Source organism: Myripristis murdjan, chromosome 1, assembly GCF_902150065.1.
Source record: "Myripristis murdjan chromosome 1, fMyrMur1.1, whole genome shotgun sequence".
NCBI lineage: Eukaryota > Metazoa > Chordata > Actinopteri > Holocentriformes > Holocentridae > Myripristis > Myripristis murdjan.
This window is the reverse complement of record NC_043980.1, coordinates 31,259,258-31,285,625: the sequence shown is the minus strand read 5'-3', so window position 1 is coordinate 31,285,625 and position 26,368 is coordinate 31,259,258. Positions and strand designations below refer to the sequence as shown.

The window sequence follows — 26,368 nt, the reverse complement described above, 5'->3', positions numbered from 1 at the left end:
GCCATGACCAGGAAGATGATGCTTGTGAAATTTATTAACAAATCAAATTGGTCCCTTCAACATTGTTAGACTGTTTGAGCAACTTCTGGTACAGTGAGGCAGAGGAATCGAGAAACTGACGGGAGGGCACATCAGAGAGAGAACCGAGTGGAAATAAAGACATCACAGGGCAGAATTATGAATGAACAAAGTTCTATAAAATGGATTCTAGAACAGTAGAACACATAGGATTCTAGAACAGCTGATGTGTAATGTAAACATGACATAGGCATGACAGAATGAGACAGCTGAATCCAACGAAGAAATATCCTTAAACCTCAGAGGCAAAGAAAGAAAAAAATCATCCTGCCTCCCTAACAAACCAATTCACATCTTTCATGAACCAAAACTATGCAAAAGTGCATATTTTGACCAGTACAATAGATTCTCAGTGATGTAACCAAACTGAAGAGGGAAAGCTAAACAGAGAAGTTCTTTTTCAATCCTCTGAGTTAGTTGTCACTGCAGCACTTTGGGGTAGAGCTAGGCTTCACTCAAATACAAAAACTAATTCATTTTTTACTGCCAAACAAAGTTGAACCTATACATTTCCTGAAGGCATTTAAGTCACTTTGGATCATTACCAATTCTGACTGCTCGTTGCTTGATGAAAGAGATTTCAAGACAGTCATTAAAATATTATGAGAGAGAGACCTATAAGCCATATTTAGTCATTTGTTAACAGCCCAAATTAAAAACAGTTCGATTTGCATTTAGGGCAATTTAACAAGTGGTCAATGTAATCCAACACTGAAACTGGGCAGGTGAGATTTCATATCTATAAAGGCTTTAAACATAAAGTTAAAGTCAAGTCTGATGACAAGAAAACTCGTAACATTTTTAAACAGGAAAATGCTGAAATTGGGCAAAAGTTGATGAAATGGGCCCTTACCCATTCTACGAACATTTTCTCTGAACACGAACCCTTTGCCTCAGTAGTGCCTGGGTCATGCTGGCCTCAGTGGGCAGCAGACGTTTTATTTGGTGGCAAATGCACAGCCAGCACTCTCATTAACATTTGAGACGGAGGAAGACAGAAAATGAACACACATCAGTAAGTAAAACTCTTCAAGACTGAGATGTGAGGAGTGGTAAAGGTACCTGATAGCTATTCCTTCAGCACTGTGGCCAATACAAGCCATTGTAAAAGCCAGGCAGATTCCAGAGAGCCGCAGAGGGTCCTCTCTGTGTACATCACCTTCAGTACAGGGGGCACCATGCAGCCCCTGTGCTGGTCCACAAAGAGCCTACCACCTCACCATCCAGTCACCTCTCCCTAAAAATGCCAACTCTTTCACCTTGCCGTTAAAAATCAAAACTCAGGAGTGCTCAATGCTCCCCTCGAACTCGTCAACTTAGGCAGTGTGGACACCACCGCAGATGCAGTGCCTCCTAGCAACAAGGTTAACCCAAACAACCTTGAGCATCTGTGTGGCAGCTGCAGGGGTGATGTCAACTGTAAGATCCCTAAAATGTGGTGGAAATCAAACTACTGACTGTAAAAAATGTCTTGCCATCATCTGTTCTTTTCTGCTCCTCCTGGGTTTACACCATGCATAAAGTCATTTATGCACGCCATGCATATTTCACACCACCTACTCGTGTGTAAACCGCAAACAGACAATTACAGCTAAAAGAACACAAGTTGGCTGCTCGCTGGCAGATGCACAATGAAATCATATCTTTGTTACTGCCATCTAAGCACATACTTGGCCCTAGCTTTTTTGGACCACCCTTTCCTTTTCAGGCTTTTATGAGTAGCCATGGAAAGACAAGCCTAAACTTTTTACCAGAAAGTCAAAATTCTGCAGGAATCAAAATTCCTCTGACATGTTAAAGAGCAGTGCTGGCTGCATCACCTACCAAAAACCCTTATATCCAAGCTAGCAGCGTTTGAGGACCACTGACTGCCAGTTCAAATGTTTATCTCTTCAGTCCCATCATCACATTGCCACCTAATACCCCATTCATTTAGGCCCAACTCCTCTCCAGACTACCAACCTGCATTCGGAGAAAGGAAGAAAAACACTGGCTTTAGGCAACTTTACGTCCGAGACAAAAGACAAGATCATACCTCAAAGAGAAACTACCTCTTACAAATCTAAAGAGCAAAAACATTATGTTAGTCATTGCCTAAGAAAAGACTGAAATAATGAAATGGCCAGCTGTTCATATTAATACACGTAAATGCCATCTCTGTGGCTGCTAGAAAAGTGACAACCCTAAAAATCTAAAATGAGTTGAAGTCATAATAAATTAAATGGTCTGTCTTTTTTGGAGATACAGCAGAACAGTAAGTAAATATGACGGTTTCTCTAATATAATGGCACATGTGAACCTAAAAATTTTCTACAGACTTTTTTCTGTTAATCTTAAATACTATAATTTGGGAGCATGGGAGTATGGGTAGCAAAATATTAGGGATTTTAGAGGGGGGCTTTGTTTTTCATCTCTAGCATTTCTCCCAATGTTAGCATTCTGCATACAGTGCCAACTAACTCATCATTTTAAGGTTCCGCATTCATTGTCCACTGTAAAACAATAAGTGCAGTATGACTCAGTATGGCTCTGAATTGAAAGTGGTACATGTTAAGTGCATATTTTTGTATGTATACAATCAAACTTCCCCAAATATAGAATCAGAGGGTAGATGAATTTGGCAAATAAAAGACTTGCAGAAAATCTGCAAGAGGAAAATCACAGCTTGGTGAGCTACATGGCGAGACCACACTGATGGTGAAAAGAGCAAAGAAAGAGAACAAGATGGTGAGCGATAGTGAGAAGGGAACAGAAGAAAGCAACAGCCTGTTTTAAAGTAGAGGGGACGATATCAATGCTCTCCAGGGGCCATTTCATTTGAAGTGTAGCCGGTCAACTCTGCTATTTCGAGTTGTGTGTGAACTACCATTTATGTGTGTGAGATTGTATGACTATGCGTGAATGAGAGGGCTGTCAGGGACCTGTTGTGAATGAGAAGTTAGCAGCTAGCTTGATTTTGCTGCGCGGTGCCCGTCTGCTGGGGCTGTCCACGGAGGAGCTGTTCATGTTGGGCGGCTGTGGAGGTACCGGAGGCTGCTCATCCACCCTACTGGCATCTTTGCTTTCAGGAGGATCGGATGTGCTGTCACCCACCGCTACGGCTGCCACCTCAAGGTTATCACTCTCTGAAAACATAACAGGAGCCCAAGATGAGCTTACACTCAAGGGAAAAACAGGAAGGGGGGGGCGAACAAAAGCCTAGGTCTCTCTGAGGCTAAAGCTTTTTTTCTCTCAAAAATATGGTTTCAGCAAAGCCATTTTAGAGAACTTTATTTAATACTCAAAAACAAATCCAAGGCTGTTGCAGTCTTGAAACACGGAGCAATCATACTCATTAGCCAATTATCCTGTCCTATTGTGCCAAATCTCATTGGGAATCTAATTATACAAGGGTATAACACAGTGTGTCAGCACAGAGGGAGGTATGAAAGAAATGATCCAATATAATTTGGTTGTCGTTTAATTTTGGTTACACCAAGATCAAAGTAATTTAGAATGTCCAAAATAAAAAGTGACAGTCCTAAAATTAGCACTACACTACCGACACTTTAAAGCTATCAACTGATTTGGTTTCCAGTACCACACCAAATGTCTTGAACTTTTTAGGAGACCCTCTACAGGAAAAACTGGACCAAAAAGATGTATTTTGAACCTTTGTAATGTCAATCTGCTGTATGTGCCACAGCAGAAAGCAAACTTTACAACAGGACATTGCAACTGACCTGTGGACGATGGTGGAGTCCTCTCCTCAAAGCGAATGAGGTCAGCCTGCTGCAGGAGCACGGGGTCAGGGTGGAGTTGGGGCGAGGGCAGACAGGATGGCACAGGACCACACAGCAGGTCAACTTGAGAGGTCAGACACAGCAGCTCTGACTCCACTGCTACATCACCATCTGGGAGGGAGGAGGACGACTCGAAGCATGACAATGACGAACAAATTAAGCTAACATAAGGTATTTGTAGGCTGTTTTTATTCAAAATGCCTTATAGTAGTGTACGTATAAGTGAGTAAATAGTTCAAGAGAAGGCTCAATTTTCGTTTTGTTGGGAAAATATATTTAAAGGTTCAAATGTATCAGTTTTGATTTTCCAGTTCAGTCGTCTCTTTGCTGGTTATTTTTGTGTCTCTACGGGGACAAGAGGTTTTTTTTAAGCCCCTTGGTGTTTATTTCCCCGTCTCACTTGGTCAAATCTGCATCTTTTCTTATTTTCTCTTTTATCACCCCACTTCTGCATTTAAAGCAAATCTTGAGCTGTCTGGATGAAGATGACTGTGGTTATAAACTTAGACGTTTTGCATTCTTGTGTTACCTGGACTGTGAGTTCCAGAGTTTGCGTTGCTACAGGGGCTGTCTCTCGGGCTCTCCTTGTTTTCCTCTGACTGTGGGCTGTCAGAGGCTGCAGAGCTTGCCCTTGCTACATGTGGACACACACACACACACACACACACACACACACACACACACACACACACACATCAAATGTAGTAGAGAAACACCAGATCATATTTAAACACCAGATCATATTTAAAAGTCCAATATTTTCAAGAAGCAAGCACATGATCAGACTTGTTATCACATCTGTGATAATGTGACTTTAGTTATTTACAGTCTGTGAGGATGTTAGGGATTGCAGCTTACATTAAGCTTATCTTTTTGTAAATTAAGAAAAAAAATTCTAGCAGCATGATGTTTAACATCTTTACCTTTCATATCGTTCTTCAAAACAATAATCCTCTTGTGACCGTGTCCTTTGATCCAGACCACCTGATGAAGATGCACCAGAAATCATCAGAGTTCATGTGGCAATGACATGAATGTTGGTGCAAATTGTTGAGTCCAAACACTACACTTAAGACAATTAGACTGAGGAATATCAGAACACCATCAACAGTGTACCTGAACTTCTGTAACTAAATACGAGCTAGCATAATCCATGATTACAGTAACTTAGTGATCTCCTACCTGTGGAATGGCACTGAGCAGCTCATCAGTGCTGGTGTAGCCATAAGAACGTGGCTGAAGATTGCTGCCTGTAAACTTGTTGTATGCCACAGGGAACTCAGTAAGGAAGATCTGGTTGTAATGATAGGTGTGGAGCAGGGCGCGCACTTTACGAGCAAACTGGTAAAGCCTGGTCAGCCTCACCCACTCCTCACCTTGACCACTGGCACCGTTGCCAGATTCACTGTCTTCAACAACATTCTCATGGTACAACTGCAGAGGAAAAGAAAACATAGTTAAGAAAAATGTGGTGGGGCCGAGAGAGAACAATGAAGGGGGAGAAAGAAAATATGAATGAAGTAAAAACATTTAAAAAGTTTCAATAAAGTGAGTGGTAAACAGGAAAAAGACAAGTTCCTCCACTCACCTCCACAAGGTAAGGCAGGCTCTTAAGTAGTTCACTCAGGGACAGGAAACCATATTCACAGGGGTTGAGCTGGGCTCTGTGGATGGCCTGGTAGTGCTGGCTCAGCTCGCTCACCTTCAGTCCCTTTGCTGTTTGATCCTCTTCCTGGGACATGAGCAGGACCAGTAGCTGGCAGGTCAGTGAGCGCAGAGACTTCCTGTTGATAAGCTGCACTTCACGACCCTCCAAACCATCCACCACCTTGGAAATGAAACAAAATAATTACTCATTTATTGATGGGCATTAAAAACATGAGATTTGGAGAACACTACTCAGTGCACAAGACAGTGTGGAAAAACTGCACAACAATGAACACCAAAGATGCAAAGTCACCTAGAGGGGGTCCATAGACACTGTGTTGAGTACTGTCAAAACATTTATGGAGGGTTGCATGTGCATTAGACTGTGAGGATCTCTTTTCCCTTGTTTGCTTATTTAAGAACAGATTTAGAACAGGATTAGAATTTATTTATAATTTCAATGTAACTAAATGTTGTTCTACAGCAGTATCAGTAATGTGTACCACAACAAAGTCACTATATAAACCCAGTAATATTTCACTGGAAACAAATCTAAAATGTCCAATCTGGACCCTTAATTGAAGTATGAATAAAACCATGTGTGTGTGTGTCTGCATGACCAGTACAGTTTTTGTACAACAAAAACTGGCCAAATGAGACAACCAGTCACCAGACCTCCCTTAGTCATACTAGTGCAATCCAAAAAAATGCCTCACTGTCTGACTGACTGACTGTGTCTGTGTGGATTGTTGCTTAATATAGTTTCCAGCCTTAGATGAAACAAATCTCAACTAATATGCTATACTTCAGAAGGCCTCTTGTGGACATTAAGTAATTATTCATGAATGAAAAATCTCTAACCTGTTCTTTTGATGAAGACATCGTCTTCAATAAGCAGTGTTTATTTTTAGTAAGAGGTTTTCAAACCTCAGTGAATAACAAGACATGACAAGAGATATCATCTGTTTCATATGGGGACAAAAAAAAAAAAAAAAAAAAAAAAATCACATGCACTTTCCTGTAGCTCTTTCAAGTTCTACACCTCTAATAGACTAGTAGAACTAATCCTGGTGCATTTATACCCAAGCAAGTGTTCCTTACCTTGACCACATGGCAGAGTTTGGCCAGCAGAGCAGGCAGTGAGCTGGCGTCATAGTCCTGCAGGCGCAGACCATAGCCGTAGGTCTTGCTGTACTCGGTGAGCAGGTGGCTGACAGGCAAACTGGAGTTCTTCTGGGCCCGGAGCAGCTTGACCAGCTGTGCAGCCAGAGCCTTCACACGCTCCACCTCTGTCAGAGTTAGCATCTTCTCCTCACCACACTCCAGCACCTGGAAAAGGAGGTGGGTGTTAGATGTTCATTGAAAGAGAAGAATGGATGCAACCACTTCAACATATGAGTGTGATATTACACACAAGAAATACACTTTGGTACTATGGTCTTAGCATGCCTTTCTTTCCCCCCACTGTTAATATTATATTATGTTACATCTCAGTTAATACTAATATGTTAGGAACTAAACCTCCTATCGGTTGGGTGTGGGACCACAGGCCCTTATGTACACACTATCTGTCCATCTTACCATTAGTACTTCAGGGATGGCCTCAAAGAGCTCCATGAGTTTGGTGAAACCGTAGTAAGTGAGCTTGCACTGACGACCAAAGTGGTGGTGGTAGGTGGGGATGAACTTGCTGAAGGGCATTCGGCAGTGAGGTTGGTGACGTAACAGGTCCACCACCTCCTTCCCAAACTGCTTGGTGCGCTCCATTTCCTCCACTGTGCGCTCTGTGCGTAGATGCAAAGAAGTGATAAGCGGCTGCACAAATCTGATTTACCAGCTTCAACTTCCTGTTGTATTCAAGTTTCCCCAAACTAACTTCCAATAGCTTACTGAGGTATGCTTCAGTGATCAGGGAATCCCATTATTCACTGCTTAAGAGCAAATAGACTATCCATTTCCTTTTCTGAAGTACCCTACTGTTGTTGTACTGTTGGAGGGCTAAGTGTTCCTCTGACCTCGCTTTGGGACAGATATGACTGTGTCCATGTCCTGCTGAGTTATGGTGATTGTGGTGTCGGGGATCTCTGCCAGCAGGTCCATCAGGTCACATATGCCATAGTCGATGACCCGCCAGTCTCTGGAGAAGCACCTGTTAAAGGGTACAGAATACAGCTGACAAGATTAGTTGATTAATCAACATAAAAATGACTGATGATAATTTTAATTAAGTTAATTTTAATTAAGTTAAGTTGATTAAGTTTTAATTAATTAAGTAAATAAACGGTTGACTGATTATCAAGTAAAACACCTAATATTTCCTGGTTACAGCTTAACATATGCTAAATTTTACTTTTCTGTTTCATTTCATAAAATGAATGAAAAAATTGTCTGAGGAGACCAGCCAAGCATTTTTAAAACATAAATTAGCCTGTGGTGAATAGTGATGACCATCTGTCAGTATTTTGGATTAAAAAATAATAATAATCAGTAATGAAAATACTTGTTAGTTTCAGAGCTATCACAAAGTACTGCACATCCACAGAACTTAAATCTGCTATACACAGCTCAAGCAGTGAAACCAAAGAGTGACACAATCCTTGGCATTTAACTAAAAAAATTACAGTTGTCCTTAACACCAAGAATGCTAAAAAGACACACATGACACAGTAAGGTACTTTGGACAAAAATGTACCAAATGAAAAACAGATATTTGCAGTTGACTGACCAGTGGTATGCCTGCATGAAGTCCTTGATGGCCACTTGCTTGCTGGCTTGAAATTTGAGCAGTTTGAGTAAATCCTGGGTGAAGCGCTTCACCTGGGCACGATGGGTCAGGGTCAACAGGCGCTTGGTTCCCATGCCTAGAATCTGTTGAGAAAAATATCATACAACAACATTATATACATATCCTGCCCTTCAGCAGCAGGTTTTAGCTATGAGAAGGACTTGCTTTAAAACATTTGTGCAGCCATGCGACAAAAACAAAATACTTTGGTGTCCATTTCTGAAACTCTCATGGACCCACACAACTAATTTTGCTGGTGCAAATGAAACATGAGCGGCCCCTTCCCCTTCCATTTTGTAGAAGCCAAGTGAATTGTGACTGTCGCACAAAGAGAACAAATGAGCATTTTGTAGCACATTGGTTTCCATAGTTTTGATACATCAGAACAAGCTCCCTCCACATGCTTCTCACCTGCTGTTATGAAAAGGAAATCGTGGGTGAAAAAAAACAAGATGCGGGTTGTGTTTTTTGGATGACTTTAAAAAGCACAATGCTGATGGAGAAAGTCAACAGAGCAGATGCATACAGGCAGAGAGAAACAGAAAGAGGTGGGGCGAGGCAAGCCGGTGTGTGTAATGAGACCAGAGGTGTAGGTAGGTGTGTGGGTGTGTGTGTGTGTGTGTGAGAGAGAAGGAAAGATAACTTAAGGGAAAAGCAAGGTCAGCAGCAGATTAACATAGTTTGTGAGTAAAAACTAAAATAAGGTGGAGAATTAAGTAGAATTAAAATGCTTAAAAAAAAGAAATAACCCAAAAACGGGGTAACATATTCTTTCAAATATTTTCAATTCTTGCTGTCATTCTGTGGAAAAATTTCTAGATAATGCTGAATGTAATATCATGCCCATTTTGAATGATTTATGACTCATAAAAGCCATATGGAGCTACACTGCTGCCAAAACCTGACAAATAAACATAACATGTTTTACAAATGCCCTATGATTCACTAACAAACTTAGTGTGATTTGCAAGTACAAAACACTATTAAACTAATGGATTTTGCTTTGCAAATACAGAATGCAACTATCAAAACAAATACATAGCCTGTTTCTAATACATCATGCTCCAGAGGATATTTTCTTACAAATATCCTATGTAATTTGCCCTCCACAACAGCAGGTGGCGCTATGAGTCAATTTAAATGAGTCTAGATCACCGCGCCAGGAGGTTGAGCAGAGCAGGGAACAGCCACTACCAACTGCCACTGGATGATATCCTCAAGTATTACAAATAAACAATTTAATAATGAACACAACCTTAATATCAGGATCCCTAGGGCAAAATCACCTCATGTGATCCGCAACATATATGTATTTGGTACGTTTTATATTTACAAACCACACTATGTTTGTTGGTGAATCATCGGACATTTGTAAAACATGTTTTGTTTGTTTGTTAGGTTTTGGCAGCGATTTAGCTCCATAAAGCCACTTGGTGCGCAATCTTTGATTTGTGTACCTGCAGGACATGTGGCACAGCCTCCAGCAGCTCCAACAGCTTGGAGTAACCATAGTCAGAGACACGGCACTGCTTGGCAAAGTGATGGTGGTAGGAGGGAATGAACTTGCTGATAGGCATCATGCAGGATGGCCGGCTCTTCAACAGGTCAATAATCTCCCGGCTAAACTGGATGAGCTGAGGGTTGCCCACTGGGCTTTTGCAACGCTGCATCCATGGCTCTGAGGAACACAGAAAGGGAAACAAATGTTTTTCATTTGTCCTCAATGGGATATCTGTGTGGTAAAGACTTTCTTATGGCAACTGCAAAAAGAAAATGCATTTGAGTTCAAATAGTTAATGAAAATCTCAAAGGCCCCACTGAGAGCTGTGAGTGTTCCTACCAGAGTTGGGTGCTGGTGGTTTGTTGTTGACCCACTTGATGACTTTGAAACCATTCTGGGCAGTGACAATGGTGATGCTGGGAATACAGGTGATGAGGTGCTCCAGGGGAACACCACCCTCCACTGTCTCATCCCCCAAGCTGAGAGGACTGAACTTTGCTGCATAGCAGTCTGGAAAACTGAGAGAAAACTACTACATTAAGTTTCTAGCATCTATCAAAATAAGCACCATTCCATGTAGCTTGAAATTTAAACAGCAGTTTTCAGACTATACATGAATTCAAGAGTCAATCTTCACCTGAGCAGTGGAAGGGTGCCCTCATGTGACTGCAATAGACTGTGGACTTGAGAGGCCAAGGTGCTCAGAGACATCACCACGAATGGGATTTTATAGGAGTCTGGGTCAAAGTCAGCCTCACTACAAACACAGATAAGCCGCACAATAAGTGATAGAAGCAGGGGTTTCAAATGGCTAAAGCTCAGAGAGGAGGACTTATGACCAGACAACTACTGGCCACACACTCTTAGTCAAATCTTAAAACCCCTGGGAAAATTTAAGCATGGGAAAGTAAATGAGAAATATTCCCTCAACACGTGCAGTCCATTTATTTTTTAACATCATGTCATCATGACATAATGAGTTGCATTTGAATAACTTGTGCATGTAAATTCAGCATCCCAAATATTAAGTACCTGAAGTCTTGCTGTGTGAAGTGTTGTCGGCACACTGGTTCATGATACTCAAGCTCCTCAAATACCACAGGGCTGCCACTGGTTGAGGAGGAGCCCTCCTGGGACTGGGAAGAGCCCAAGGGACTCTGGCGGATTTGGCTGCTGGGCAGAAGGCACACGAGCCTGGAGCCTCCTTGTTCCCGCACTGCCACCACCTCTGGCAGCCTGTACAGATCCCCAACAATGAGCTTGCGGGAATATCTGGAAAAGAGAAAGAGAGTAGATGTGTTGGAAGTACATGTCATGAGACCTTATACACATTTTACCACGATATTAACATTATATTAAAGTTACAAAAGAGGTAGAAGAAGAGTGGTTCAACTCTGAAAGCCATGATGAACAGTAGTTACTTACTTTTTCTCATAGATCTCAGTGAATTTGAAAAGGGGAAGGCAATTTGCAGGTGCATCCTGAAGAATGCAGATAATCTCTGAACTGTATGATAACAAAGCAGAAATAGGTGATATGAATCCAAACCAGAAAAAAATATATTTCACATGATTGAACATCCCACTCATTAACTTCTAATGTGAGGTAAATGAAAGCAAGCAGCATTTATACCAAACATCCAAAGTACCAGTTAACATACAGGGGACTATACCTGAGCATGCCGAGGGATTTGCTGCTACCCCCAGTGATGAGAGACACATGAATGCGTTTGCCTCCTATCTTGTAACGGTGCAGGCCACTCACAGCACCAATGGCCTGCTGTAGGGATGACATCTGGATTGTTGCCTTCAGCTGGTAGTCAGTGTGGGGGCTAAGCTCCACACCTTTCACCTGGACAAAACATGTCACATTATGTTTGTACAGAAATAAAGCTACCGAGTTTTGTTAAAAGGCAGCTTATAGTGGCTAACAGTACTGGCGATCTCACCCAATATTACATAAAGGGAAAAAAAAAAACCTTTAAACCTTCTTTTCGATAGATGTGAGCCAAACTACAAAGAAATACAGATATATATGACCAACACATCAGTCACTATAATAATCTCACTGATGTAGTACCTACCCTGCCATATCGAGAGAAGGTGTCATGTAGTGTCTGCTGCAGATCCTTGCGGGACATTCTGTAATCCAGGTTGGCCACCTGGACCTCTGCCCCTTCTGAGAAAGGTTCAGCAGGCCCTTCAGGACCAGGGCTACGAGGGGCAGCCAGGAGAGGTGAGGAGCGGCTGGACAAACAAGGGGATCCACTCCTTTTTGAGGGTGGAGAAACAGGAAATAGGTGATTAGACAAGTGGCTTGTCAAAATTATAAACACACACTCCCTGCATTATTATATTATGATGTGATTGAGACATTACAGGTAGTATTAACCATAAGAAAAACAAAAGGATAGTATGTCACCTAGAGGACCAGGACCCCTGGGAGAGGACCAAGGGACTGAAGCTCCTGTGCAGGTTCAACTTGCTGAAGGCTGAGGGTGTGCTAACATGGAACTCTCCAGAGCTCCTGTCCCCTCGCTCAAGCGGCGACTCTGTTGCACTGCGAGGACTGGAGCACTCTCTTCTATGTGGACAAGACAACACAGATGGACATATTTCTAATACCTTCATTGTGCGGGGCTCCAAGTTACTTTGAGCACTGGACTTGCCCACCTCCAAAACTGAAGTACCAGCAATATAATTTAGGTGCACAGCTCCTGTGCTCCTGTGTTGTAAATCGACCCATTTCCTTTGTAGCTGTGCACCCTAAGATAATTTTGTTTATTCACCTCTTATCTGACCATTGACAGTTTTACATATCTTAAAAACTGTCAGAAACACACAGTTTGAGCACAACCTTCGCTTTCATTTTCATGATGGTCTAGCTTTAGCCAATTAAAGCAGTTTTGCGGTAAATAAAAACAAGTTTGTGTGTAAATGGCAAAAAACAGCAGGTGAAGGGCAGTTATACTTCCTCTGAAATTATTCCTGAAAGCTGTACCAAGACTATTTTTAGGTGCAGCAACGCAAACAAATGTTTCCATGCTACAACAATTCAGTTTTAAACCAGACCTTAAGAGAGGTATGACAAATAAAACGTCTGGCAGTTGCACAACATATTAAATGGGTGCTCAATGATGGAGCCAGATTCCTCTTTGTCTCTGATTTCACTTAGAAATTTTATGATATGCCTTATTTCCCCCCAGTGTACCTTCTCCTGTACATGGACTCTCCAATGAGGCCAGGCTTGGGCAGCTGCTCCAGGGCTGGTGTCTCACCGTTGCTGTGAGGGGAAGAGGAGGCAGTGCGCCCTTTGTCCAGGTGGTGGAAAGTCATCTTGGGCTTAGCCTCTACACCACCCAGCTCCTGGACCAGACAGACGCAGGCAGAAAAACGATATTAATACAGCATGGACAAAAGTGTGTGTGTGTGTGTGCGTTGTAGTGGTGGAAGAAAATGGTAGGGATAAACTGCAGGAGTTGGGGAGGAAGGAAAGCTCTGTGATGGTATAAAATGATGAACAATTTTCCTTTGTTCGGCATGCGATTATTCTGTAGACATCACCTCAGTTCTAATTGGTTAGAATTAAGCAAGCAGAGGACAAATGAGCCAAGGTTATAAATGGAGTCATGCAGCAGAGAGTCAACTGAGTTGAGACATGGAACAAAACAAGGAATTTGACAATTCACATGAAGCTGTGTAAACCATCATCACTGATATCCTGGGCAAGGCAAAGCCAAACACCAAAATGCAAAGACAGCACAAGAGAAAAAGGCAGACTGATGCACTCACATGAATGAAGCAAGGAAGATGCGGAACAACAAGAGTTACATGGGCAACATGCTAGCACAGGCAAGGGACAGGCAGACAAATGAAGCTCAGCAAGCAGCTACAAGCTGTTAGCACAGCAATAAGAAGCACACTGGCGATAAAAAAGCAGAAGCAGATGCTACTGTGATTTACACAGTAGCTCAGGCAAGATTAGTGGGCAGTGGGAGTTAGGGGAAGCAGGCACTGTCAAGTCTGCTGACCTGATGGGGCTTGGCTGGGGCACCACCGGGAGGCCCACTGCAACCCCTCCTGGGGCTGTAGGGCCTTTCAGGCACAGGGCCAGGGGTCTGGCATGGGCGTGTTGTTCGCCGTGGCCTCCTGGGGGACCTGGGCTTCTCCAGGGGTAGAAAAGAGAAGGATGACAATGGTGGGGGAGGGGTGAACAAAGTATCCTGGGTCAGACAGGACTCGGGTAGAGTCTGGGACTCGAGCATGGGATGGGGCTGAGGCTCAGGACTTGTATCATCTTTGGGCCGCGGGGAGAAGGAGAGGCTGATGCGGTGGCCAAACACATCCTCATTTTCCATGCGCTTGCGTGCGCGCTCAGCTGCCTCCAGGCTGCTGAAGCGGAGGACTCCTGTGCCCTGGGACACACCCAGCACCTTGCCACCACAGTTGTCAGACAGGCGGCGGAGCCTGAGCTTCACGGCGTTCCGGAGGCTCTTGTCACAGTTGACAGGAAGGTTGTGCACATAGAGGAGGTTGAAACTAGGCTGAGGGAAGGGAGGAGGAAGAGACAGCGCGCCTGTCTGGGTTTGGGTTCTTTCATTATATAGAATTGAAAAAAATGAACATAGTAGACCCCCTTAACCTCAAAAATAATTTGGAGGGCTGTTGTGGGGGTGGTGCAGATTAGGAAGAAATAAAATTATCCCTGCAGGGATAAATAACCAATTGTGAAGATAAGCAAGGTGCTCACACTGACTCTCCAACTGCCTCAGTCTCTGCCCTCATGATGAGTCAAATTTCAGATGAGACACTCCATGGTTATCTCCACTGACAACTACTTACCCCTATTTAACACTCAAAAGATCGATCAATGTATCAAGTGTTGTATAAGTCCTAATGACTTATTTGTACATCCTACCTGTGCTTTCATGGGCATACGTGGTGGAAGATCAGCGGTGATCTCCTGGAAGGCCACATGGCGATGTGCGTGCTGTAGTAGGGCAGGGGATGTATGGCTGCCATGAACCAGGATTACCTGGAAACCATGGCGATGACGCAGGTCACTCAACTCACTTGCGAAGTTCACATCCGCTGGAAAAGATGAAAACAAAATCATTTTTCTACAATGCTTTGTGGCAGTAAGGCTATAGTTCATTACTGTAAATCTAAACTTCACTCACAAGACACAAGTACAACAGTAGCAGGTGCAGTATGGGTCTCAGCAAAACGCCGTAGGCTCTGGCGAAGCTTATCATCTGCAGCGTTCTTGGCAGTGGCGTTGATATGTGCAACAGTCACCTGTTGAAGTGAAATTAAGCTTACATAAAACTCATTTCTTGTTTGGTATCAATTTTTTTTTTTTTTTTTTTTGCAGAAATGTACAGACTGTCCAGTCTTGCTTTAAGAAATTGCTGTAGCCTACTTACTTGTAAAACTTTAAACAGTGAGGGTTATTTTTTTCTTGAGTGAATAAAAGATAAAATGGGCTAAGTAATGTGTTATTTGCATTGCTGATACCTGGCAGTTATTGAGCTCTTGGATGACAGCCTTACTCTCTTTGCTGATATCACAGACACAAATGAATTCTGCCTCACGGTGTCCCTGGAAGAATCGGCTGCGGATACGCTGGACCACAGCAACAGCTGAGCGCCCACTGGGTACACTGCAGTTCTCAATGTCCCAGAACACACCCACTGGAGGGATGTTATCTGGAGCGCTACTCTCTGGAGAACCTGGTGGAACATGACAACAGTTATCAAGCAATCATTTTCAGGCACATTGACCATGTTTTCAGCATTTTAAAAGTTAACAAAGGCTGTTCCAACTATTTTTAAGGCAAACATGACTGCACATCAAATTTTCTCAACACCACAGGGCCTGATCTTGAATCTAGCTCTAACTTGAAATATTAAATCTGACAGCCAAAGATACGCATGCATAAATTCATTGTTGTATTACTAAGTCTACTGACCATACTTCTGGCCAGTCTTGCCCAGGCCAGTCGTTGGCATTAGCAGCATGGCATCAGAGGAGGTGCCACAGCCATTACACATGGGAATGGGAATTGGGGCAGTCTGGGGAGGGGGGAGGGGAACACTGGCCCACACCTTGTCTGACTCAGACACCAGACCATTCATTGGCTGTAAGTAGGTGCAGAGTGATAAAATTGTCAGAGAATACAAAAATAAAACTGTCATGAACATATGCCAACAAGCAACAAAACTGCATTTTGTAAAAACACAGACAACCAGCCTCAGCTTACATTCAGTTTAAAAAGTCACCTAGAGGGCCCTGCATGGCATACAATTACAAAAAGGGAGCCACAGTGACAGAAGAGAATTCCACCAACCTTCAACAAGCACTCCTGGCAGTAGTGTGCCCCCTTCAGACAAACTGTGCGTTCTACATTTAGGTGCATAGGATTAGAGTAGAAGTGTGCTGTGGTGGTGGTGGTGGTGGTTGGGTGGTCACCATGTGCTGTGGGTCTCTGGGTTCCCCTGGCTGTGGGGCTGCAGTCCACACCGCAGGGGTAGCAGCCAGAAGAGGCCAGGCAAGAGCCATGCATGGGGGTAGGAAGAGAGGAGACAGAGGGTACAGAGGAAGCCAGAGGGGCTGAGGAAGGGAATAGGCTGGGCTGACTGCATGGAAGAGGGACAATGGGGTAGGTTTGGAGAAGCCCTGTACAGCAGGGGAGGTAGGAGTGAGATGACTTGGGCTGGGAGGTGGACACAGAAGATGACAGCTGCGGTTTGTAACCTCCAATATTGTGCAGAGTGTCAGGGGCTTCACCTCTGTTTCCACAGCTATGGTTGTGTTGGCATGAATGAGGGGATGAAGCTATAGAACAAGCCCCAGGCCTGGTGCTACTACCACTGCTGGGGGCCTCCAGAGTGCCTGGAGTCATATAAAGCGAGACAACACTACTAATGCCATTATTACTGCTGATACCACCTCCGCCACTTAATACCCCATATCCCTCTGTGCTGTAATAATCACAATGAGTGCAAATGCTTACTTTGGGGCTAGCCCCCTCTTGTTGCTGTTGTGATGGTTGCTGTTGGTGGCAGTCTTGTGGAAGCTGAGGAGGAGGCAAGCAGGGAGGGGGCAAAGGGAGAGGGGCCAGAGGGAAGAGCTGGGATGACTGGGAGGAGGTATGGTGTGGAGGAGGGGGGACATCTTTCAAATCCAGCACAGCCTTTCTGCTGTCCATGTAATCGTTCTGAAAAAAAGAAGAAAAAATTAAATCACCAGCATGCATTGTACTTACTGTATATTCAGTAACAAAGTTATGTCAGTTCAGGGGACTTTGTACAGATTAAACAGCTGAGTGACAACACTTAGTTGGTTAGTCTGGGAACCTAATAAAGAGCTGATGGGACATTAAACAGAAAAATTAAACTGTGTGACTAAAAAAAAAAGGTTGTGACTTATCAACTAATAATAAAATGTACAATGTTGTACTGTGCGCAAACATACACACCATCTGCAATGTTTCAAAGTATATCACAATTGTCTTTTCTAAAGGAATAAAGTAGACCACAGGTTGTCCAAGTGATCATACTCCACTGCATACAATATGCTACAGACATAGATAGATAGATAGATAAGGAGTAGTTAATGAACATGATACACATGTACACAATTCTAATTCAGAGGATGAAAATGAGATTGGATCATTATGCTTTTCCCCTGTGTGCACAGATGTGTGGACTGCATACCAAAAGGTACCTACTTGTTTGTCTGTGTGTGGAGGGGTAGTTTTCTCATAGGTGGTGAAGCAGTCTTTGAATTTCCAGAGCAAAGTTGAGGCCTCTGCGTTGGGGTGACTGAGCCATGTAAAGTGTTTAGAACTGCAAATGGATCTCTCCTTTCCCAGTCCTTCCATCATACATCCCAGAGAGATCTCTCATCATACTTTCATCTCTCTTCTCTCTCATGCTTTCCTACTGCGAATAGGAAACAAAAGTTAAACATCTGTTTGCCCTAGTTAGCCAACTCACGCCCACATACATCACCTCTCCTCTGCCGTGCAGTCTACTGTAACAGACTGTAATTTCCTAGAGGTAGCCTGCCCAGGTAACAGGACAGTCTACGACATAACCTGCCGCTCTGAGAAGATCTATGACAACACAAAAGCCGCCGGGTTTTGCAATGATGTTACATCAGAATATTGTGACGACCGCCCTCATCAGCCGGGGGAGCAGGTTACGTTTAATTACCTAACGTTAGCAAACACAAGCCTTCCTGTTTCTCAAGCTAACCAACCTGAGGGAACCGTGCTGATAAAAGCCGTCAGTTACAATTTTCTTTTTGTTTTCGGGCTTGCTATGATAGCGGTCGCTGCTCACGTAGAAAGAACATATTAACTTGTCTAACTAGCCAACCGACTTCACTGCTAACCAGGAGCTGACGACGATGACGCTAACTGCATACGTTAGCCTTTGTTAAGCTAACATTAGCTAACACTCGTTAGCTTGTTTAACGGAGCCTTAGCTTCGGCACTCAGACTTGAAGCCCAATTGCCACTGTCATTACGGTGAAACTAACAGCAGCTGATAGTGGTAGCGGCTAAGAACAGCTGTAAAATTGTTTTACCAACAGCGCACCTGACAAGCTCTCCTCTTTCACATCTTCCCCCCAGACGACTGTTTTCCCCTTTCTGTCTCCCTAGAAACCAGCACCTTTTTGTAACCTACATCTGCCAGAAACGACACGCAGCTGTCGCAAATGATAACACATTGCACTCCTGCCATCCACTGTGTTTTGACTCTCGGACTGATTGGACTGAAATGAGCACGGTGTTGTTGTAGCATTTAACAGCTGAATTTTGGCTGATATTACAAAAATAATAAGAACAAATACTATCGCTCCAACTACAGTTTATATTTCAATTCCTGTGTCACTGAACCGTGATACTTTATAGAGTGTAAGAGAAACAAACTAATAGCCTAATAAATTCTTGCAGGGTTCGTTGTGAAATAAACAGAGACATTTCACAACTGCACTTAAGTTACATTTTGCTGATATACTAATTGGGTAGCTAATGGAAACATAAGATTTTCAGATGGGGCAAAAACGCAATTTTCCCAACATCTCTAGGGCTGCTCCCTAAACAGCACTTGTAATTTTAAATTTTATTAGTTATTCAAATTTCAAAATCCATATGAAATAAATTCAGACTGCAGCCTTAATGTAATAGCAAATGATATGATGGATTTTTGTTGTTGTTGTTGTTGTTGGCTATTCTGACGATCTTAATTTCATACCCAGTGTTTGCACAGCTCTGGCCTATACTCAATATTATCACTGCCCCACCACCACCACACCAGACCACACCCTCCACCACCACGTCAAATCCTGCAGACGAGGCCGGTAATTAATGCTTGACAGGTGCACAACACACAAACACGGTGTAGCGCCCTCTAGCGGCGTGAAGAGGGACCCGCTCCCCTCCTGTTGCCTCATGTCTGGGTGCTGCAACGGGACAAGGGGCTCAACCATCAGTCCCAGCCGGCTGGTCACCGCTTGAAGTGGACAAACAACACCTCCTGGGCGCTTACATAACCATTTAATTACTCGCCTCCACCGCGGAGAGCCTCTGATCACTTGAACCTCAGAGACAGTTTGATTTGGCCGTGGAGAGCCGCATTGGCATTGGATAATCTATGATCCAATACCGGCTTTTTGTTCCCGATTGCAATGGCGATTGCCCACGTAGCCACCGAATACGTTTTCTCTGACTTTTTATTGAAGGATCCGACTGAGTCCAAATACAAAGGAGTGCGTCTGGAACTGGCCGTAGACAAAATAGTCACATTTTTAGCGGTCAGTCTGCCTTTGTTTCTCATCTCCCTTGCGTTTGCTCAAGAGGTGTCAGTCGGTGAGTTGAATTTAAGCATCTTCAAATGTATGAAAATGTATCTGGCGAGCCAAGGCTTAATTTTTATCACGCTGTTAAAATAAATGCATTGATTAAATTGCAGAATTTGGCATCGACCCATTCATTCAAGACCCAGCGCGCTTTTCTTTGTCCGTCCTTGGGAAGCCAGCATGACATACGTGTGTTTGACTTAAAAACACACACTGATGTAATTGTAGTGGCAGTGATATGATAACAATGCAGGTAGGTGAGTTACACTCCACATGACCTGAGAAAGAAGTGTGAATATAGGTGAAAAAGAGGTGTGCATGTGCTGGGACCCCACCCTTCTCCTATTTCACTGGCACTTTAGATTGAGCACCCAAACAGAGGCGGGCATGCTGCTGAGAACTTGACCCAGTGAGGCACTTACAGGTGGACGGCCTGCCACATAACAGAAACACTGGGATAGGCTGCTGAAAAGACAGAAAGACAGAAAGAAAAAGTAGCTCCCCTTGCTGGAAGCTGGATCTGCCTTTTTTTTAAGTTATGCTGCCACGAAAAATATCTTCCTCTTTGGAAACAGAAAATTCAGTTCCCTGATCAATGCACCAAATCCATGTAATCCTCTTAGGCCATGCCATAGTCTGTTGTTACCATTATCTGCCCATTAAGCCTAGTGTTGACAGGTTAATGCCCCCAAATACTCACAGGATTACTGCATTATATAGTTGCAATCTTTATTAAAAAAAAAAAAAAAAAAATGGCTCAATTGCCGCTAATATACACTGAATGCACAAATAAATTGGGACGCTAACTCTTCATGAAGTAATGTAATGAGGTGAATCCAGGTAAAAGCCAGCATCCCTCATTAATTTCCTATATTTAAACTAAACTACATCAGTCACAATGGAGTAGATGTAGATAAAGACAAGTAGATAAGTAAGAAAAGGATTTCTGAGCTTTAATATAAAGGGGCTGCAGCCTAATAACAGGATGATATTCCTCATATTTGTTACTTTCAGTGTATTTCAGTGTAAGAGTTTAAACTTTAGCGCCACAGCAAGAACTGATGAATTAATAAATTAATGATGGACGACTGAGAAAAATATTTTACGACAAGTCAAGCATTTATATGACTTATTTCCCAGTCTAACACATAACATAATGAAGGAGGAAACAAAAATGTATGAAAATGCAGTAGTGAGGAGTATATACTCAACTGGGTTAAAGCCCGAGCCTGCAATTTTCCTGACTATCATTGTATTCTATGTTAACAATGTGTCCTCAGTAGTACTGTATTAATCTTTAAAGGCTGAGTTATGCATGCTAGATTTGTATTCCCATTGTACACCCCACAATGGAGTAGGAGAGGACATAATTATTGACAATGCGAGCAGAAAAAAAGGCCACCAACAAAGTAGGTCATTTGAACAGACACTTATTGTCATGTCAAGTGGTTTGTTTCTCTTTTCCAAATTAGCAAAAAGCCTATTAGTTTTTATCAGATTTTGTGAATTTCCTCACTCAGGTACACAGATCAGCTGTTTTGCTCCCACTAACTTCTCCTGGCGACAGGCCGCCTATGTGGACTCCTTCTGCTGGGCAGCAGTACAACAACAAGCTGAGAGTTCACCGCTATGGCTACACAAGGTACAGGCTTTCCTCCCCAAACATGTGTGTGTGTGTGTGTGTGTGTGTGTGTGTGTTTCACATTTCACTCTGACCTTATCCATGGTGCAAACAGTGCCAAAAAAAAAAAAAAAAAGTTAAGTATATAAAACAGTGCATAAAAAGGTAAGTATAAAAACACAATTAAATAGTGCAAAAGAAAAAAATGCTTTAAAAGCAATACAAGAAACAATATTAAACAATAGGATGCAACAAAAACACAAAAACAAAACAACAACTCTCCGTTGTGAGGTAGTACTGGTCGTGTTTAGTGGTTGTTTAAATTGTACTGGGATAATTAAATAGATTGAATACTTTGATCAGAGCAGGGACAAATAAATAACACCCCGGGGAAGAAAAAAAGGTTTAATTTTATATTTACTTAAAATCTAAATTTGAAGACCTAATTATATTAAATGCCAGAATCGAATGCATTCAGAGGCATTGGCACTTGTATCCCCTTTTTGCAGTTTGATCGTCATTCAGTTACATGTTACAGACTGTCATTTTTTATAGATCCAATGTCAACTTGGCTAAAAAACACAAAATCTAAATTATTTTAATACTAAATATTTTTTAGAGATTTGAACCAACAAGACAGGCAGGCTTTACAATGAACCCATGCTCCTTTCATGATTATGAAAAATTTGATTTGAAGACACCAGTGACATACCTGAGTCTATCCAGTGGCCAGTGAAATACATATCTAGAAAATTATACATATTTCCAAAAATCAAAGTTTGATTTTGGTCTTGTTTTTATTGAACCAGTTTTCATCTTGTCTCAATCCTTCTCTTCTTTTCTTTGACCTCCTCAGTTCTTTCCATACATCCTGCTCTTCCTGGCCATCCTCATGTACATCCCGGCCCTGTTCTGGCGTTTCACAGCGGCTCCCCACTTGTCCTCTGACCTCAACTTCATCATGGAGGAGCTGGACCGCTTCTATAACCGGGCCATCAGACTAGCCAAGAATCTGGCAACCTTCGATAGCAAGGAGGCACCTGAAGACACTCAATGGTAAGGAAGAACTCAGCGCAGAAGGTAAACACTGGTGTTACAAATAACATTAGGTAAGGCTCTGTTCCTTTTCGGTGTAAGAAAACCAGGACCCTGCTGTTGTCCATGCTGGCTCGCTGTAAATGCTCTGGAAGACATAACATGGATCTTAATTAAAGTCATCAGTAACACCTGTGTTTACCCTGCTATTTCAAAACAAAATGGCTGCTGTGAAGAAGGACTATTGGCTGTTTCTAGTTGTTTCTCCTCCATGTACTGTATTCCTTTCATGTTGGAGAATGTACATCTCATCTTTTCATACATTGTGTATATTATTTTCTTTTTAAAGGAATACTCGAGTGTTTTGGGCAAAACACATTTTTTTTTCTGACTTACCAAGATGGAAACAAGACATTTGAAACCATTTTCACCTCTGTACGTCCAGTTCGGCTCAAATGAGAACCATTTCATGTTAGTTTAGCATAAAGACATGAAGTCTATGGGAGTCATGAGCCTAGCTCCATCGAAGTGACTAAATAAACCTTATAGCAACTCCGAAGTGGTCTTATTTACAGTCTATCATGTGTACTTGAAATACATGTCTTGGGTTTTTTTTTTTTTTTTTAAAGAGCCATTCTAGGAGAAGTTAGATGTTGGAGCTATAACCACTGAACACATTTATCCCTCCGTTTATTGCAATGATGCGATAAATAAATGTTGATAAATGTTGGAGTATTCCTTTAAGACAACAAGCTCATGTCATGAGACCAGGCAGTCATTGTGGAATTTGACAGGTACAAAAGCACATGAGTGTTTAATTCCCATTTCCCATTGACTGCCAATGCATGTTGTCCTCCAGCAGCAGTGCTCTGGACCTGACTGAGGGCTGCTTCAAGTACCCGTTGGTAGAGCAGTATCTGAAGACCAAGCGCTTCTCTCGCTCCCTGGTGGTGAAGTACCTAGCGTGCCGGGGCCTGACTCTGCTGACGCTGCTGCTGGCCTGCCTCTACCTGGGCTACTACATCCAGCTGGCCTCGCTCACGGACGAGTTCCCCTGTGACATGCAGACAGGCCTGCTGAAGAATGACAGCGTGGTGCCCCCTGCTGTGCAGTGCAAACTAGTGGCTGTGGGCGTCTTCAGGCTGCTCAGCTACATCAACCTGGTGGTGTATGTGCTCCTTGTGCCGTTGGTGGTGTATGCTGCTCTGGGACCGGCGCGCCAGAGCTCAGGCTTCCTCCGGCCTTATGAGATGCTGCCAGGCTTTGGTGCTTTGGGTCTGGTCACGCCTTTCTACAACGACCTCAGCATCTATCTGCTGTTCCTGGAGGAGAACCTGAGCGAACTCAAATCATTCAAGTGCTTGCAGGTGAGTCGCAGCTATTGCACTTTGCACAGTGGTTACAATGGATTTGCTCAGATTTGCTCAACGTTTCTAACTGACAGCAACTCTGACTCTAGGTGCTTGAGTTGCTGCAAGAGGCTGGTGATGAGGGATTTGACACCATGTGCCTTCTGCGCACGCTGGGGCAGGTGAAGACCGATGTGGTGGACAGTATGAAGCCTCGCTCACAAAAGAATGTCAAAGAAACCAGTAAACCTGAAGAGTAATCTCTGAGAGCTGAAAGGTAAGGGAGAGGAGTCGGTCATACAGATGGAGGCTGTTTTGTCCACGTGAATCTGACCCTATGCACTATCACTAAAAATGCCAACCTCCTGCTGCGATTAACAGATAATGTGAAGGATTGAACCATAAAAATATTTGGTACCTGATAATAAAGACTGACTGGCTGTGGTGGAAAAGAAGAATGACAGGCCATGGTCTGAGTTTTTTTATTTAATTTTTTTTTTTTTTTTTTACATATGTCAATACTGAGCCACTCCAAGGAAAAGAAATCATCTTAGATCCAAGGTGATCTGCTGCTGACCAAAAACTTGTGTTCTTAGCCTGAAAGCAAAGTCTAGTTTTATTATTTTCTGTATTGCTGTTCTCAGGATCACTGAAATGCCTTCTGGTCATTATTTAGAGTGCAAGACATTTTCCAAGGGCTCAAAGCTGCACGTTAGTTTCCGACACAGCTGCCCATACCTATCCTTATGAGAGAAAAGGCTTGTTGGTGTCAGTTTTTATCCATTAAAGCTCTGAAGACGTTTCCGACAGTTGAGCTTAAATGTCATTAAGTGTGAAGTAATCATTAAGGGAAATAATTGAATATATTTTAAGAAGCACTGAAGCAGCTTTGTCTAGACAGTAGTAGTTGGACTGTAAAGCATGTGTTTGTGTGTGTAAATGTGTTGTAACCATTTGGCTATAGTTATGCATGTTGTATGAAAGTAAACCAAGACCTATAGCACTTAAGTTTTAGATTAATAGCAAAAATAGAATGAAAATCAATTGAAAAGCCCTGAATCAAATGCAAAATAAACTTAAAGGCCTTTCAGCTTTTCAGGCACTCTTGATTTCCAGGATCGTCATTCTCCTGAATATCATTATGGGGTGTTTCATCAACAATACACCATTCATATAATTTAATATACAATTTAATGAGGGAAGTTATCAGAAGAACTGTGTGGTGTACGGTATGTTTTTATCCACCTGTAATGCCTACAATGCCTCTTATCAAACACACAATTCAGGAATCTTTACTGCCGAGACAACTAGAGCTGATTCTGTGAAACTCTGCAAAACTTGGGAACATGAGACACCCCACAGACCTGTGGAGGGATTTGTCACTACAATAATGCTGCAATTTCTCTGTGCTGCATGTTTATTCCTAATAAATGGACTATTCTCCTTTTGATTACGATGTAAATGGGTCATGCATTTATTATTTGACTGTCTGTTTATTCTTCCTCTCATCCATTCCTACGTTTCACTGCTCGACACAGTAAAGGCATCGGTATAATACTATCTACAGTATTTCATACAGCTGCACATATACACTACTCACAAAAAGTTAGCGATATTCGGCTTTTGGGTGAAATTTCAGGATGAACCTAAAATGCATTATAACCTTTACAGGTGAACTTAATGTGACCTTCTGTAAACTTTTGAATGCACATGTCCAACTGTTCAGTGTTTCAGTACTTTTTGCACAAGTTGCTGTTCTCTAACAAGGAGTTTAACGGCAAAATTCACATCAGGTGTTTGATGCTCCAGCTCATCGAGGTCGTATCATTAGGGAATGGCTGCTGGAGACTGGGGTACCTCAAATGGAGTGGCCTGCACTTTCTCAGACCTGAATCCCATAGAAAACCTATAGGATCAGCTGAGTCGCCGTATAGAGGCTCGGAGCTCTGTACCCCAGAACCTCAATGTCCTGAGGGCCGCCCTTCAAGAAGAGTGGGATGCCATGCCTCAGCAGACAATAAGTCGACTTGTGAACAGCATGAGATGTCGTTGTCAAGCTGTAATTGATGCTCAAGGGCATATGACAAGTTATTGACACTGACATTTTTTGTTGTGGTATATCCACCACTGTTGTTGGCTTTTGTTTCAAGAAATTGTTTGAGATGAGGAAATCACCAGTGCATGCTTCTACTTAAATGCCCTACTTTCATGATATAATATCACTGTAGCGTGAACTTTTTATATTTTCCATAAATTTCACCCAAAAGCCAAATATCCCTAACTTTTTGTGAGTAGTGTATATCTACACCAAGTTATTCCCAACAGAGTGACTGACTTGTACACTCTGATTGGGCACTACTAGTCTGGATCCACACGTGTTTTCTTTTCTTTTTTTTTTTTTTTTTTTTTTTTTTTACAATAATAGACTTACTGAATAAGAGCAATTTGTGTAATTAATGATATTTTAGCTTTTTATAGAAAATCAAATGGCCACAGAATGCATTGACAAAGCTGTAATTTGCAACTACAAATTGAATAGTAGCAATCAATCCAAAATAAAGAAAAAAAGAAAAAAATTAACTAAAAATAAAAAAAGCTGCTAAGACCCATTTGAAAAGCACTAGTTTCTAGGAAATTCTAAGCAATAAATCAAATGTTGATTTAAAAAAAAAAAAAAACTAGATAGAGAGATGAATAGATA

General features: G+C 42.4%; 2 protein-coding genes across 8 annotated transcripts; one reads left to right on the top strand and one right to left on the bottom strand.

Moving 5' to 3' along the window:
- Positions 1 to 16: 16 nt before the first annotated feature.
- Positions 17 to 18,503, bottom strand: marf1 (meiosis regulator and mRNA stability factor 1). 6 transcript variants are annotated; one of them, XM_030050044.1, is made up of 27 exons: positions 18,399 to 18,503; positions 17,525 to 17,738; positions 16,142 to 17,011; positions 15,764 to 15,932; positions 15,310 to 15,524; positions 14,973 to 15,090; positions 14,711 to 14,883; positions 13,824 to 14,336; positions 13,004 to 13,158; positions 12,215 to 12,376; positions 11,877 to 12,063; positions 11,466 to 11,644; positions 11,219 to 11,299; positions 10,826 to 11,065; positions 10,431 to 10,550; positions 10,133 to 10,311; positions 9,750 to 9,970; positions 8,233 to 8,375; positions 7,523 to 7,656; positions 7,089 to 7,291; positions 6,609 to 6,836; positions 5,449 to 5,688; positions 5,043 to 5,294; positions 4,784 to 4,844; positions 4,390 to 4,494; positions 3,801 to 3,971; positions 17 to 3,203 (listed from the first exon to the last, which is right to left on the bottom strand). In XM_030050044.1, the coding sequence occupies exons 2-27, from the start codon at positions 17,678 to 17,680 to the stop codon at positions 2,992 to 2,994; spliced, it is 5,487 nt and encodes a 1,828-aa protein (XP_029905904.1). In that variant the 5' UTR covers positions 17,681 to 17,738; positions 18,399 to 18,503; the 3' UTR covers positions 17 to 2,991. The 6 variants fall into 6 exon arrangements, with proteins under 6 accessions (XP_029905904.1, XP_029905929.1, XP_029905937.1 ...); XM_030050069.1 differs by having other exon boundaries at positions 12,215 to 12,373; XM_030050077.1 differs by having other exon boundaries at positions 13,824 to 13,955.
- A 709-nt stretch (positions 18,504 to 19,212) lies between these two features.
- LOC115367952 (pannexin-1) lies at positions 19,213 to 25,117 on the top strand. 2 transcript variants are annotated; one of them, XM_030063902.1, is made up of 5 exons: positions 19,213 to 19,672; positions 21,183 to 21,304; positions 22,140 to 22,339; positions 23,181 to 23,685; positions 23,778 to 25,117. In XM_030063902.1, the coding sequence occupies exons 1-5, from the start codon at positions 19,492 to 19,494 to the stop codon at positions 23,925 to 23,927; spliced, it is 1,158 nt and encodes a 385-aa protein (XP_029919762.1). In that variant the 5' UTR covers positions 19,213 to 19,491; the 3' UTR covers positions 23,928 to 25,117. The 2 variants fall into 2 exon arrangements, with proteins under 2 accessions (XP_029919762.1, XP_029919755.1); XM_030063895.1 differs by having other exon boundaries at positions 23,178 to 23,685.
- The last annotated feature ends 1,251 nt before the right edge of the window (positions 25,118 to 26,368 follow it).